Source organism: Urocitellus parryii, chromosome 13 (assembly GCF_045843805.1).
Source record: "Urocitellus parryii isolate mUroPar1 chromosome 13, mUroPar1.hap1, whole genome shotgun sequence".
In the NCBI taxonomy this organism is placed as follows: domain Eukaryota; kingdom Metazoa; phylum Chordata; class Mammalia; order Rodentia; family Sciuridae; genus Urocitellus; species Urocitellus parryii.
In genome coordinates, this window is record NC_135543.1 from 12,939,064 (window position 1) to 12,955,188 (window position 16,125).

Here is a 16,125-nt window from a genome sequence, read left to right on the forward strand (position 1 = left end):
GTCCCTCTTCACCGCAGGGCAGCGCTGAGGTCCCACTCCTCGGGGGTCAGCACCGGCCCGGCTCCTCTCCCAGGCGACCGAGCTCTGGTGCCACACGGAGTGTGTGAGTACACACACGTGTGCATACACATGCACGCACACACGGTCAGCAGCCACCCAGCGATTCCCAGGGCTGTCCGGCCCTTGTTTTCATGGCGCAACCGCCCAGCTGCCGCCGCTCTGCGCTGCGCCGCTGCCCGGCTCCCCCCGCCCCGGCCGGGCCGCGTGCGTTCCCCCGGCCCCCCGCGAGCCCCGGCGACCCCCGAGCGCGCGCCAGGCCCGCCGCAGGCCCGAGGAGGCCGGTCGCACACCCACCGCGCCGCGGCCGCGCGGGAGGCCTGCGCCGCCCGCGCCACCCACCGGCCGGGCCCTGCGGGCGGAGCGGCTCCGGCGGGTGGCCGCTCCGAGCGCGCCCTCCCCAGCCGCGGCCCCGCGCGCCATGTGTCCCCGGCCGGGCGCGCCGCCTCCGGGCCGGCCGCGGCGCCTTTAACCAGGGAAGGGAGCGGGCGGAGGGGGGCGGTCGGGCGGCTCAGAGGAGGGCTCTTTCTTTCTTCTTTTTTTTGAATGAACAGTGACGTACGTACAGGAAACCAGGCGGTTTGTGAGGAGAATGAAGTAAGAGGCCAGAGCCCCCCCGCCCCGCGCCCGCCCCCTTCCTCCCCGCCCCCTCCCCGCCCGCCCGCGCGCCCGCCCGCCGCGCTCTCGCCCGCCGCTCCGGTGTCCCCACCGAGCCGTCGCCGCCGCCGCCAGCGAAGGTGCCCGGGAGCCGGGCCCTCCCCGCCGGCAGCCGTCACTGCTCGGAGCGGGCTGCGCGGCGGGAGCTCGAGGAGGCGGCCGCCGCCTGCGCCGCCGCGCAGGAGCAGGAGGAGGAGAAAGGGTGCGCAGCCCGGAGGCGGGGTGCGCTGGTGGGGTGCAGCGGAAGAGGGGGTCCAGGGGGGAGAACTTCGTAGCAGTCATCCTTTTTAGGAAAAGAGGGAAAAAATAAAACCCTCCCCCACCACCTCCTTCTCCCCACCGCACCACACACAGCGCGCGGGCTTCTCGCGCTCGGCACCGGCGGGCCGGGCGCGTCCTGCCTTCATTTATCAAGCAGCTTTTCGGAAAATGCATTTGCTGTGCGGAGTTTGATCCGAAGAGGATTCCTGCCCCCGTCCCCGGCTCTTCCATCGTCTCCCTCCCGTGTCTCCCTCCCGTGGAGGCGTGAAGCGGTCCCGTGGATAGAGATCCATGTCTGTGCCCGCGCGTGTCTGTGCGTGTGTAAATTGCCGAGAGGGGGAAAATCACAGGACTTCTGCAAATGCAGGACTGAAAATTGTAATTCATCTGCCGCCGCCGCTGCCTTTTTTCCTTGTGCTCTTGAGATCTCCGGTCGGGATTCCTACGGATTGACATTTCTGCGAAGCCGAAGTCTGGGAATCAATCTGGAAATCCTCCCAATTTTTACGTCCCCTCCCCCAACTCCTGATTCATTTGGAAGTTTTAAAGCAGCTATAAACGGAGAGTTCTGAAGATTGATGGGATCGTTGCCTTATGCATTTGTTTTGGTTTTACAAAAAAGGAAACTTGACAGAGGATCATGCTGTCCTTAAAAAATACAAGTAAGTTCTTTGCACGGGATATTGGTTTAATGGTAACTTTCAATGGACACATTTGAGGTTTTCGACTTTGAGTGCATTCGAGTAAATTTAATTTCCAGGTAGTTTAATACATTCTTTTTAACCGTGTAACTTGTAGTATGTGTGCCCTGCTTTCATCCAGCGTATTAAGGAAAATGCACCTGATTTTGACTTAACTATTTTTTTTTCTTCCTTCTAACCTTTCAGCATCACGGAGGAAGTAGACTGATATTAACAATACTTAATAATAATGTGCCTCATGAAATAAAGATCCGAAAAGAATTTGAATAAACATTTCCTGCATCTCATGCCAAGGGGGAAACACCAGAATCAAGTGTTCCTCGTGACTGAAGACACCCCCTCATCCAAGAATGCAAAGCACATCCAATAAAATAGCTGGATTATAACTATTCTTTTTTCTTTCGGGGCTGTGGGGTGGGAGCGGGGGCGAAAGGTGCTGTTGGTACCCGGCTGCTTTTCCTTGGAGAAAGGATGGCTCACGCTGGGAGAACAGGGTATGATAACCGGGAGATAGTGATGAAGTACATCCACTATAAGCTGTCACAGAGGGGCTACGAGTGGGATGCTGGAGACGTGGGCGCTGCGTCCCCAGGAGCCGCCCCCGGGCCGGGCATCTTCTCTTCCCAACCGGGGAGCCATCCCCCGCCCGCTGCGCCCCGGGACCCGGCCGCCAGGACCTCGCCACCGCCACCCCCGGCTGCCCCCGCTGCCGCCGCGGGGCCCGTGCTCAGCCCGGTGCCACCTGTGGTCCACCTGACCCTCCGCCAGGCCGGCGATGACTTCTCTCGTCGCTATCGTCGCGACTTCGCCGAGATGTCCAGCCAGCTGCACCTGACGCCCTTCACCGCAAGGGGACGCTTTGCCACGGTGGTGGAGGAGCTCTTCAGGGATGGGGTGAACTGGGGGAGGATTGTGGCCTTCTTTGAGTTCGGTGGGGTCATGTGTGTGGAGAGCGTCAACCGGGAGATGTCGCCCCTGGTGGACAACATCGCCCTGTGGATGACTGAGTACCTGAACCGGCACCTGCACACCTGGATCCAGGATAACGGAGGCTGGGTAGGTGCACGTCGGGTTGAATGAGTCTGGGTTTGAGGTCTCGGATCTGAGATACCTTGGTTGAAGGGTGGGTGGATAGGGTGGGTCAGGGGAAGGCCGTGAGCCAGGGAATAAAATCGGGTTTGTAGTTCTGATCCCTTCCCTTTTCCTCTGGACAAGGTGCGCCTGGCCAACCGGACCGTGATAACTCCTTTCCGCGGAAAGTGTGTGATTTGCTTGCCAATCGTCGAGGCTCATTTTTGACCCAGTAGTATTTTCTGATAAATGGTTTCACTTCTGTGTTTCTCAAACTGGGAGCTCAGGGGTTCCCAGCATCACCAGTAGCTTGTTGAGATCAGAGATTTCAGGGACTGCATATTAACCAGACCCCAAGGGTTGGGTCTTCGCAGCATGCATGGTGGATTCCTCTTCCTACTGAAAATTGAGAACCATCCAGTTAGTAGAGGAACAGACTCCACCAGAGGACCAACGGCATGTCTTTTCCAACTCACTTGGTAAAATTCTCCCAGAGGAGAAAACCAATATAACTCCTTTTCCTGGAAAACTGAGCAGTGTCTGTAAGGAGGTTGGCATTCGATGAAGTTGGTAGACCCCAATCTGCAGTACCATATTCCCAGTGGGCAGGATGGTGCCTGTGCCAGGAAGATCACTAGGCTGTGGCTGCTTGACTCTGTCTCTTGAGTAGCAGAGTTAGCATCGGCCTCACCCTTTGTATTCTGTAACTCCTGTATGATTTAAAAGTCTATTGGTATTTTACTTTTCTCCACCTAGAATCCACATAATTCTGTAGTTGATCCACTGTGCTGGAAAAAAGAAAACAAAACAACTCCAAAACCTGCATCTAGCTCTCTATGTAAGATAAAGTGATTCTTAGCAGTGGATTCTCTCATGCCCTGACTTCAGTTGAAATGATTAATATGTATAGCTTTGAAGAACATTCGTGAGGAGATTTTTTTTTTTTTCTGGTAATGTGGTAGATAGGGCTTTCATCATTTTAGCATACAGTTCTACTATTCCATGAACCTAAGACTTGAGGTTTATAATTAAGACCTTCACCTTGTATTTAAAATGATTTATGAAAAAGTATTAATTTTTGTCTGAAGTCTTTTTTTTAGACACTTTGTTTTAATTTGAACAGTTTTCTTTGAAAAGGGGTGCAATTCAGTGCTTCCTTTTATAATCTCTGGGGAGAATTACTAATATTATTTTATAGGCCCTAACAGGAGCAAAAAGTCTAGAATTAACTGTATGTGGATTAAATGTCAAGAAGCACATTACATGTTTCTACTACAATTTACAAAATGTACTAATATTCAGGGGCCCAAAAGAGAAAAGGCCAAGGAAAGTAGATGATTGATGGGAACATCTGATCTTATTTGACCAAAGTTGACAAAACATTGATGCCACTGTACAATGTTTAAAAGTAAACTTAACCAAAATATCCTAACTTAAAATCTCTAAAATCTAAATGCTCTTTGTGAATCCTTTGTGTGTTGAGATTCCACATTCTTGCAGAATTTGCTATAGGATGAAAATATTTTTGTTAAGTGTTAAGTTAAAAGTAGGTAGTTTGATTTTTAACTTCTGTATCCAAACAGGTAGGGACCTCCAGACTCCAGAAGGATCACTTTAAAGCCAAAGTAAAACTGGTTTAATGTTTTTCCTATTTCATCTTATGAAAAAGTTATATTTGAAATTTTTCTTTCTAGTTGAAAGAAATCCAAGGCAGTAACTGTCATCGATCAAGAAAATTAATAAAAAGGTGGGAAACAAGGCCATGTTTATGATAGAAATATAGATATAACCTTGACCTTTGTTCTTGAGTTCCAGTGTGTTAACCTCTCATACAACTGAAGTTTCTTGTTAAGTGAAGGATCGCTTTTTTCTCCTTTCACAATCAGGTTTTCATTGGAGAGCCTATCTCTGTGGTCAACAGGTATCTGAGGCTGATAAATGTACAGGCTACATTTTATGATGCCAAACCACAACGACATACTGTAGAACATGATAAAACTTCTTTTTGGACAAAACCTCTTATAGTAAAAATAAATCATATAGAACCACAAATGGCTGATGGTAAAATACATAATAGTTTTCAGAACAACACATGGTTGGTTGACTGTATAGAAAAACAAAGGAATTTGGCCAAAAAAAAAAAAAAGTATATGTCAGGAAATGCAATCATGTGAACACTTTTGTAGAAAACTAGTAGTATTTGAGAGTCATAGATGATTTACTTATCATTTCAAATGAGCAGTTATTAATCTAATTTTCTATTTTAGGCATTTGGCATATAGATTCTTCTTAAAATTCGCACCCATCAGGGTTGCATCCTTAATGATATGTTGCATAGTGCAGTGTAGTTTTAATAACAATGGAAAAGTTTCAGAAGAGAGCTTTCATATTTTCTTCACAGAAGACAATGATCTGCATTATATCCAGGGCTCAATTCATTTGCAGAACACTTTACTGAACACTTGGAAGTTTTCTGCTGCACAGTCAGAACTTTCTGGGGTTGAGAAGTGTTTGCCATCCATGTTTCATAACATGGAGGAAGTAGTCCTTGGAATGATTTGCCTCTGATAGATCCCAGAAGCCTACAAATTAAGTCAAGACTAAAGAAGTAGTTGGCGATAGAGTGGGATGTGATTTTATTCCTAAATTTGAATAAGGCATTGTGTGGCATCCAGAGAAAGCAGGAAAGGAAGCAGTGAGACAGCAACAGTTCTTTAAAAATGTCTTAAGACCTTGCTGCTCAAGAATGGGTCACAGACCAGAGCTGGAGCTTCCTAGGGATGCAGAATCTCAGGTCTCACCCCAGTGCTCCTGAGTCAGTCAGACTTTGTGGTCTGTGTGCACAAGAGTTAAAGGTGCTGGCTACCTGCTTGATTCCTGGGGGCATCTTTTGAGATGCAGCACATCCTGGGAGGGCTTCTGCAATGTCCCTGTCCAGTGGTCTCCCAGGTCTAGAGCATACTCAATATCTCCCAGTTTTCACTAGAGCCATCTGATCCTAAGGAAGACATAGATTGGAATGAAGGAGAAATAGGAGGTCAATTGCCAGAAGCCCAGTCTTCTCAAGATGGTTTTTGATGGTAGTTATACAATTGGTACTGGCATCACTGGTCCTATTAAGGTGACATAGCTTTCCTATTTTCAGTTAAAAGAGAAATCAGCTTTTTTAGTGGCTCTGTTGGTTATTATTTTATTCTCTCATAACAGTGTTCGAATTCTGTAAATGGGTTTAGTGACCCTGTGATTGCTTTGAGAACAAAGGGTCTCTTGTAAACAAAGGGCTGAGAGATGGGCAATGTGGTGGTGAAGGATTGTTAGCACCCTCCAAACTGTGAAGTCTGATGACATTCAGACTCATGTGTTAGGAGGGAGTGAGATGCACGTGATGAGAAGGATGGGTTGCTTCAAATCAGAGACTGTAGGAGCTGGGCTTCATTCTGTTGATGAAATGGTGGGTTTAACTTTTTTTGGGAGGTGGTATCTTTTAGTATTGGTAGTTTGGGGAAGATGGGAGCTTCTCCATACCAGTAGAGGTCAGCTTCCTTTTTATTAGTTAAGTCAGCAAGCAGTTTTCTCTTTTCTGAATGCAGCCCACATCTAGCAGAACATTTGATTAACTGGAAAGCAGTGCCATTCTCATGCCAGTGTACAAATTATGTTTAAGAGCATCATTTTTCTAGTGGCTGAGCATCAGCTGCTTATGGCCAATTTTGGCAGCAAGATGATAGGATTAAAAATAGCATTACGATGATCCAGTCTTAAATAATACATTTAATGATGAACTTTCCTTGGGAAAGTGCATCTTTCTGCCTGCTAAGAATCACATGACCCTGTTCAATAATTTATCTTGTAGAAAAAAAATACATGATTGCTCCTAGAGTATTCAGTCATGTGCTGTTGAGTGATTATATTTCTAGACCTTCATGAATTTTTTTAGTTCACTCAATTCTGTTTTCTGTTTTAAAACTTTTGTTGCTATTTAATATCCATTGAAAACATTCTTTGGTGCATCCTGCTCTTTTGGTAGTATATTCTAGTGAGGACAGATTGATCTTTTTAGCAATCCGTGATGGATCTGATACCAGATACCAGAAAGTCATGAATTAAAAAAGGAATAAAACCAGCAAGCCAAATTCTTACCACTTTTTAATTCTCTCTGTACTTTCCTGTTCTCTCTCTCTCTCTCTCTCTCTCTCTCTCTCTCTTTTTGCAGGGATGATAAACTTACTTGTGAAACAAGCGTCTGGGTGCTGCATTTCTGCAACACAACAAGTCTATTTGGAGGTCACCTGTCATGTTCTAGCAGAAGTGTAGCAAAGCAATTCTAGCAGGAGAACATTTGTGCTAGAAAACAGCACTGTCTTTGTAGCAGAGGAGTAGAAAGTTTTCTTTTTCTCCAAAGATATATCATATTTGGGGTTCAAAGGATTTGTTGAGCCTTTTAAAAGTAATTTAATATCACCTTATTCAGGTATGGCTGTAACCCCTCAATCTGTTGCCTTAACTCCTAACTACATACACCATATAATGAGTTCATTTTCCTATGATTTTTCTCTTTTGTTACTCTTGGGTTGATTCAAACAACATGACATCTGATGTATAAACAGGATTGATGATGAGAATCATTCAAGGATTGAGAAAGTTATCAGACAGAAAAGATGGCAAGTCTTGGGTCTTGGGTTAGATTGGGGCACTGGAGGGGAGAGCGTCCCCTCCCCCAGTGAACTCATAGATTAGGATGGTAGGTGTTTTGATAAACTCATAGTTCCCAAGCAGTTCACAAGTATGATCCTGGATTCTAATATACAGAGGGAAAAAGAAAATAACTAATGTTATTTGCATGTACTTCAATATTGTCTACAAAAGTTATTTTACCATATAGCTGTTCATGTGTGCATTAGGCCTGATTTAAATAAAGGGTAATATGCAGATAAATTTAAAAATACTGTACAGTATAGAACTGAAAAGTATGAGTGGGGGTGGGGAGTTCCCTTTAAAAATAGTAACCCACTAAGCACTCTTTATGCATATTAAGAAGACAATAAACACCATTCTACAGTTTGTCAAGAATTTCATTAGTGCTTTTTAAGTAAAAGACAATCAAGGGTGTGATTAGAATGATTAGAATAAGGTAATTTGAAGAACTCTATCGTAGATAACTAATATGCAGAAAAATGCAAGTAGGCTTTGAATCAGAACAGAGCCTCTTCCTTTGGAAGAGAAGAAAGAACTTCTATTTTGTTTTGGTTTAGGTACTATTACTGTTCTGTTATCACATGTTTCTCTTCTAATATGCTACTTAAAATTTACAAAAAAATCATAATGTGCTACAACACCATGTTCCTAAGAAGTAGGAGCTGAACTTTTAGGGCATATATGGTCCTCTTTCTTTAAGTGGAGATGGTAATTAAAGATTTTTTATGTAATTAAAAATTTTTTAACTACAGCAAAGCCATTTCTCTTATTACAAGTGTTTTTCTGTGGTTGGTTGTTCTGAGCTCTGCCTAATTCTGTAGTGCCAGCACTGGATTTCTGCTGAACCTACTTATCCTTCAGTGAGAGTAGGGATCTACCATCATTTCTATTTTTCCAAAGCCATTTAGGGTTTTCTCATAGGTACTGGCCCCCAAGGCCATCCCCTCTTGCCAGGTCTTTCTGTGGAGGTCCCACCTCCCAGATTTAGTTCCTGGTTACCTTCCTACTTGTAGGGACTCACCTGGAGGGAACAGCAGGAGGTCTAGATTCCAGCTGCAGGGAGCAGAACTGGGGGTTTAACTCAATGCTGCAGCTTACTCTACTCTGGATCTCGCCGCAGGCCATTGGGCAAGTAAAGATTCTGTCCCCAGATAGTGTCCTTTTCCTCCAGAGATCATAAATTTCAACTCCAAGCAAAGAAAAGACAGGGTCTATTGGCAGAATTTTTACTTGCTGTGGTCCCTGTAGTACAAGGTTATTGTGGGGTATAACTTGAGTTGTAGATGAATTTTGACTACATTAAAATAACTTATGGTAAGGACTACTTCCTCAGACACTCTCTAAAAAATGGTAAAAAGGGAATCTCCCCAACATGCTGGTGTGGCCGCTTGGTTTGGGCTCCTTGGGTGATTCTCTTGAGCGATGGAGCAGATTACATGAAGAGGTTAACCTTGGAAGGCACTTTGTCTTAGGAACACAGTGCTTCAATGGGAAGCAATTGGGAAAATCTGCATTTCCATGCTGCTGCTTGTTTTGCCCTCAGAATTTCAAGGATAGAACCTTATTCTCCTTTTGGTTAATAATCAGCTCTCTGGGGCTTCATTGTAATGAGTCAGAAGCTTATGACTGACTCCACTCTGCTCTTTATTATGTCTCCCAAAAACAGCCAGAGAATCCACTGTGTCAAGCAAAGCTTTAATTTTTCAGGGGAGATATTTTCCATAGAGACCAATACATCTTTGTTTGTGACAGTTCCAATTACTATATTTCTCTATTTTTAACTGTCAAAAAGACAGTTAAGCTGCAAAAGACTCAAGGAGAATTTACGAATTTTAATGCTTAGAGTCCCAAACAAGGAATCAATGTTACCACTGGTCCTTTCTTCACTTTTTTCTAGTTCTTCGCAGCAGATTGCCTTAAGATTTCTTCTGCTTTACAACACAATGAATGTTATGTCTGTGAAATAACCCTGCAATTGAATTGCAGCCAACTATGGCTCTCAGCTGCATTAGAATTTTCTATGAGAATATGGACAAAATACTTAGCCCTCTTAATTCAATGCCTATCTAATATATGATGTAGATCCTTATTACAATTAGTATAGGAATAAAATTAATTAAAAACTATATCATCAGCTTTGGATATGGGTTGACCTCTTTGGGGTGGGATGGGGAAATCAAGTCCATGAAGGGTGGCAGCTTTCGCACCTCCAGGTTTTAAGTTGCAGGCTATCTCCTAGCCATTTCCTCTATGGATTCCTGCCAGTTGCTTTCCTTTTTCTTTCTTTCTTTCTTTCTTTCTTTTTTTTTTAAATGCTGAAAACACCAAGTAGAGGTTTTAAAGTATTTTATAATAAAATTATCAGTACAGTGAGGCAGAGCCACTTAAATAATGGTATAAGAAAATGGTCTGCAGAAGTCTTATTTGAGGAATACTAGCAATTGTCACAAAACTTACTTTGGGTTCCCAGAAACCAGGGCAGGGATGGACAGGGAAAGGGCTAGTAGGACTTGGTTATTTAGGGAAATATGCATACTAACTTTTTTAACTGGGAAAAAGAACATTTATTGGAGGCCTACTGTGTACTTTGACTTCGAGGAATTTGCCGACCAGTAAGAGCCTGATAGATATGTAAACTGCTGGAGTCCTTGATAACCTTAAGTATCCAGAGAGATCCCATACAGCTAGAAGGCCACCCATTAGAGTTTCAGGAGGAGATGATTTTGAGGCAAACTTTGGAGAATAGATAGGAGGTGTGGGGAGAGGACATTTCAATTAGTGGGAACCAGAGGAGTCAAAGCAAGCAGGGATGTGTGAGACCTGTCTGGAGAACTGTGGCGTCTGCCTTGACGGGGGCATCAGGAACACTGCAGTAAAACCTGACTTTGAGAATTTATCATTTGATCCTAAGTTGAAAGATCTGCATTTAACTTAACAGATGTTCAAAGGGCTGTGAGACAAGGCAGGATGTGTGGGTTTGAAGATCAATGATAATGGAGGCAGGATGGGGAAGACCAGGTAGGAGTCTAACCCACCTTAGCAGGTGGGGTGGGATGGAAAAGACAGGGTAGATGTGGGGAAGGTGCATTTCTCTAAAGGAATGAGGGAGGGAAGAATCAGGGCTCAAGGTGTCTACCAGCCCACTCCGATAATGGCACCATCTTTCAGAAAGAAAGATGAAAACAGTTAGATCTTGGTGGGATAAAGATGATGATTTAATTTTGGACATTTTCAACTTGAGCTTTCATTAGGATATCCAAGTCGCATGCTCAGTAAGCAGTTAGACATGGGATCTGGAGCTCAGGAGGGAAATTGAGGCTGGAATATAATATGTCTTTTCCCCCAAACTATGTGGCTTTCCCTTTTTCCTGTTCATTTCCCAAAGTGGTCCTAACTGGACTGCTGATTCTACTACCTTTTATTACTGCTGTTCACATACCACCTTTGCTCACAAGTCCTCTGCAGCCCTCCATGAATTGGAGTTGATTAACCTGAAGCCTTATAGTCCAGAGATGGGCTTCCCAGTACCAGTTTGTCAACAGTAATTCAACTTGACTCAAATTAGTGCTGTTCTAATATCCTGTTGCTACTCTCCATCTGTGGCTCGAGGCCTTTGAAAACCAGGGCACACTCCTTTGCTGGGATTTCCTCATGAAATATTTCTTCTATTCAATTCAAGGTGGCAGCTGGTATAGTAGGTGGTAGGCACACACGGTGACCATTTTTGAAGGAATGAATTAATAAAATTATTATCTTAGAAGCACTTTGGGTATCTAACTCACCCTAACCAGCTAATGTTCTTACTTGTCTTTTGTTATAGTGTGTATGTCCCAAATGTTTCATCCTACTTGTTTTTTTTTAAATATCCAATAGAAATTAAAAAGAAAAAAATACTGATTTTTTTTCTTTTCCATTGAGTTGAAAAAGTGTATCATTCATAAAGTGTATCATTTCAAAGAGAAATCTTTTGGATTTTGCTTCATATTAAACCTTCAACAATCCTTAGCGCTAACGTGAGGTACCAGCCTGCTGAGTGTCACATTCTGTTGGCACAAAGGCTGCATACACACAGTCTGCACAGATGTGCCTACTTGTTCTCATTCCTCGTGTTTCACATCTCACCCAGACTGTGAAGATCTTGAACTCCAAGATTATTCATCACCTTATCATTAAAGAGGGCAACACTTGTGCAGGGTTCTCGAAGCGGGAGCAAGGTGGATTTTAACTCTGATCAGCGTTGTAGCTCCCAATATGAAAAGAACAGCATAGAAGTCACAAAGATGAATGATCCCCTCGTTCTTCCATAAAAACAAGCAGCCAGTTGAAGCTGGAGGTAGTATAGCTCAGCATTCCCAGAGGTGAGAGAACCTAAGATTTCATTTCTAAAGACGCTAACCAATAAGGAGACCACCAGGGCTGTCACAGATAAAACTATTGGCCTGGCTGCGCAGGGCTCTGTTCTCTGTTCTGGTTCAAGCAAGTCTCACAGCTTATCTGCGGTTTTAAGAACTGGTGGAATTTTGAGACTCCTCATCCCTTGGCATGAGGCGAACTCAAAGCATTGTTGCTCATCATTTGTCATCTGTTTGAGAAAGATCGTATGATTTGTTTACTTGTAATGAAGCCTGACCATACTTCTCCAGGGGCTTTTAAAAAAGACGGATGTGTCAGCTTGCAGATTTGTCCCCATGAATGAAACCACAAGCAAATCCTCTTCTCTGTCCCATCCCCCCCTTCCTCCCTCTCTTCTTCCATGGCCATCTGCGCCTTAGGTTCCCACTGCCAGCCCCTCTTCAAGTGGCTTATCTTTGAGTGAATTCAGAAACTTCAAATTATAAAGGACACCCAGATAATTGGCCTGGTCTCCAAACTATCTGTCCCCTGTGCTGCTGCCAGATTCCTTCTTAATGAATACATCCAGTGACAGTGGGATTCTTGAGCTTGTCCATATCCGTGAGAAAATGAGCTCCCCTGCTTTGTAACAGCTTGCAGCGCAGGGGAAAAAAAAAATGACAGCCATTGCACAAGTTTTCTTTGCATGTAGTTTTCTTTCCCATAAATGATACTTTGAGAATACAGTTAAGGGGTTATTAGTTTTCTATTTCATGCTTGGCCTGTGTGTGAGAATAACACAAGCTGTCACTGCAAATCAGTAGCTAAATGCGCTTTGTCTGGTTAATGTGAGTCTTTAATATTTGGTGCAATTAAAAATTAACTGATGAAAGTACATGTCATTGGAATTTCAAAGTATCTCTTGTAAGGGATTTTTCAAGGGCATGACCAATGAGTAAATTAGTGGTTTTAAAAGAGAATTCAGGAGAAATATAAGGAGTGCGGACAGAGACTCATCCTTTTAACCTCTACCTGTTTGGCCTGGCAGGATATTGGAAAGGAGTGTCCGGGTTGTTGTTAAGGACTCACGTGTATCTCTGCATTTTTGAGTGAATGATAATTTTGTTCTCATCCATATGATTTAAGCACATAGAACAAGAGCTCGGTTAGACTTTTATACGACACATTTTTCTCATTGTGCACATGGTGTAGGCCAGGGATTGGAGAAGTGGGAAGTGGGAGCCAGATAGGCCTGGCTGGCAGACCAGGGAGAGTGGGGATCCTAAAACAGCAAGTATGGCAGCGCATGCGCGGGGCCCAGAGGAGAAAGGCACCAATAGCAGGGCCATTTGTTAGAGCCAAGGAGGGATTCCTAGCAAGGGGCTGAATCCTGAGGATGAGCAGAAGCTAACCTAATGAAGTGGCAGGAGAAGCGAATGGAACTTCTACAGAGGCCGAGGCCCTGGAGAGCTGCAGGAATGAAGAGTGCGGCCTGGATTGGAGTGGGGTAGCCAGTGGGTTGGTCAGAGAGAGTGCCAGTGACCCCACCAGAGGGGCTGACACCAGACAGGTCAGTCTGACTCCACTCAGTCAAGGGAGACTGGGGAGAAAGAAACTAGTGACCGGATAGGAGCGTCCTCAAGTACCGCAGGAGACTGTGTGTCTGGCCTGGAGGGATGGCAGTAAGATGCCACAAATGGTCAGCTTTGTGCAGCTAAGGTGCAGAGGCTTTTAGACCATGCAGTGATCGGCCACATGCTTCAAAACTCGTTCATTCTCTCTTCTAGCTGCCGTCGTTTTTATGACCATTTTGAAAACAGTGCGGTGGTGGTTCTGGTTATATATGAACTTTTTTTTTTCCTTCATTTTACATTTTTCTATAATTAACATGACCTGGTTGAAAACATGTTTAGAATTCACATCGTAATAAATATTCGTTAACCATTGGTAGATAAAAGTGTATTTAAAGGGAGAATTTAATCACGACAGGCAGTTTTTATACGGTTTTTCTCTAGGAGATACAAATGGCACTGTTGATAGGTAGGATTTTGAGGTTTCCAGAGGAATTCCGTATTTGTCGGCTGTTTGAGGTTCACAACACCCCTAAGGAAGGCAGGCATTCGGCTTCCCCCGCTTTCTCCCCTTACACTGGAGCTGTTCATCCCATGGGAAGAGGAAGCTGTAACAAGCTGTGTGGAGCTGGGAAGCAGAGGAGGAGCAGGCCTCCCCTGGGAGTCCAGGGGGGACTCCTTTGCACTATTCTGGGTGTGCACCAGATTGTTCAGTCAAAGCTTAATCGAATATATTTAATTTTGAAAAATAGTATCCTTTACTACCCTCTGTCTGAAAACTTTTTCCAGAAAATTAAAATTTGGCCTTTTATTTCTGGCTGTTTCTCTTCCTTTGGTTCTGCTTTGAAAGTGCTTCTGAGCTTGAAGCAGAGGGACATCTTTACTGCTTGCTATCAGATGCCCATGCGTTAGCTCAGGACCCTGTGGGGACTTTTGGGCCCCATTAGCCTTGGATATGTTTCTCCTACTAAAGGGACAGCTGTGTGCTCGATGGGCAAATTCTGCACACTCCAAGAGATGGTTCCACAAATCAGCCCCCTTTTCAGGGACCGAGTGGAACTACATGGACACACGCGATTGTTTTTTTTGATGGTCACTAACTAGCGATGGTGTTTTTATTTACTTCTAAAATTGGACTCCTCTCTTTAGGTGACCAATAAAAATTTGATGTTTATTGAATTTTAAAAATGGTAGAGCCTCCACTAGTAGGATTTCCATGGTGTTAAGGGGGATATTAGTCCAAGTTCATTCACTCAACCAGTATTGACAGAGAGCTTCCTATGTGCCCGGCACTGTTATTCTAGGGGCTTGGGGCTGTATCAGAAAAGGTGACAGTCAAGAATTGCCTCTCCTGTGTCTTGAATCCAGTATTATGGGGGAAGTCAAACTAGGTAGATAATTATGGAAAACACAGAAGGGCTGCAAAGTCAACCTCACAAGGCTGCTGGGGGTGGGGGACAGTATGAACGTCTTCATTGGTCTTGGAGCACTATGGCAAGTCCATGGATAGGGCTAATGGCTTTTCTTCTTCATCAGCAGGAAACCTTGTTCTAACTTCAAATTAACCTATTGGTAGAAAACTGCCCTTATATCAGCTGTGAGTTCTGTGCAAATACAGAATCAAGAGACAGCTCCTATTTTTGGCAGAATGATTGAAGCACTTTTTCCTTCACAACTCCTCATCTTTCCCAGTTCCATTTATCATGGGGTCATTGGCCTCTGCTACCTAAAGGAAGAAAGGAAACGAGCACATATTGGCCCCCGTAAGTAAGTGCCAGACCCCAGATTTAACATTTATGGATAGGAGATCATTTAACCTTAATAACCTCCCCTGAGGGTAGGAAGTGGAGTTACAGATGAGGAACCAGGTTCTGTAAACTCTAGTGACTTCTCCCAGTAAGAGGCAAAACCGGGATCCCCCCCTTTTTTTTTTTTTTAGGCAATCCAAGTGGTAATTCAGGTCCTGTAGAACTTAGAGAAAATCGTAAACATTTAAACAGAATCCTATGAAAAATAACAAATTGGTGCACGGGACTTTTTGGTTTCTTTAGAAAGCCAATTATTCATCTTTGTTTTGGTAACTAGGAGTTGAACTCTTTCTCACAACATGGATTTTTTAAAGTTCTCTCCTAGTTAAGAAAAAAAAAATGAAACTTTGAAATGAAACTTGAGCTTCTTCCCTTTGACTCCAACGGTCTGTATAAATAGCCTTTGACAAATAAGTAGTCATCACTGCTCCGTACACACCAGACAGGCACCTGCTCCCCAAGCTCTTCCAGGGGTCTGAGCTGTTGGAGTAACACACCCCCAGCGCCTCCAGGACCCAGAGCTATGAGCTCACTGTCAAATTGAGACCTGCCTCACGCCTTTAATAAAAAGGTGGGAAAAGACTGTGGTTTTACCTCTGGTGCGATCCTCATCCTCTCTGTTCTTATTTTAGGAATGACCTTAGTGTTTTTTTCCAGAGCCCGGAGGTGGAATGACATGTTACTCAAGTTTACAAGATGATGATGTATCTGTTTTTAGAGTTCGCTGTAAATTTTATTCTACTCATAAACAAACCCACCTTCAGCCACTGCGGTGTATCAAGGGAGGGTTATTTCTATCCCCTGCGTTTTAATTTGGATATTTTGGCCCCAAAAAAGACAGTGTTTCCATCATAACATGTGAACAGGATGCAGTTGTGTTGACTCGGAGGCTAAGGGGGTTCTAGCAGGAGCCAGGAAACTCCTTTCTTGAGAGAAACTTAGACACTATCTTCTGACAAGATAGGAAACTCT

The 16,125-nt window shown here is 44.2% G+C and overlaps 1 protein-coding gene across 1 annotated transcript in view; it reads left to right on the top strand.

The window, feature by feature from the left end:
- The first annotated feature begins 757 nt into the window (after positions 1–757).
- Bcl2 (BCL2 apoptosis regulator) overlaps positions 758–16,125 on the top strand; it is a 162,223-nt gene continuing 146,855 nt past the window's right edge. Inside the window, exons 1-2 of the mRNA XM_026404632.2 lie at positions 758–1,637; positions 1,863–2,732. Coding sequence (XP_026260417.1) covers positions 2,148–2,732 — 585 coding nt within the window. The 5' untranslated portion in view covers positions 758–1,637; positions 1,863–2,147. The remainder of the gene's footprint in view (positions 1,638–1,862; positions 2,733–16,125) is intronic.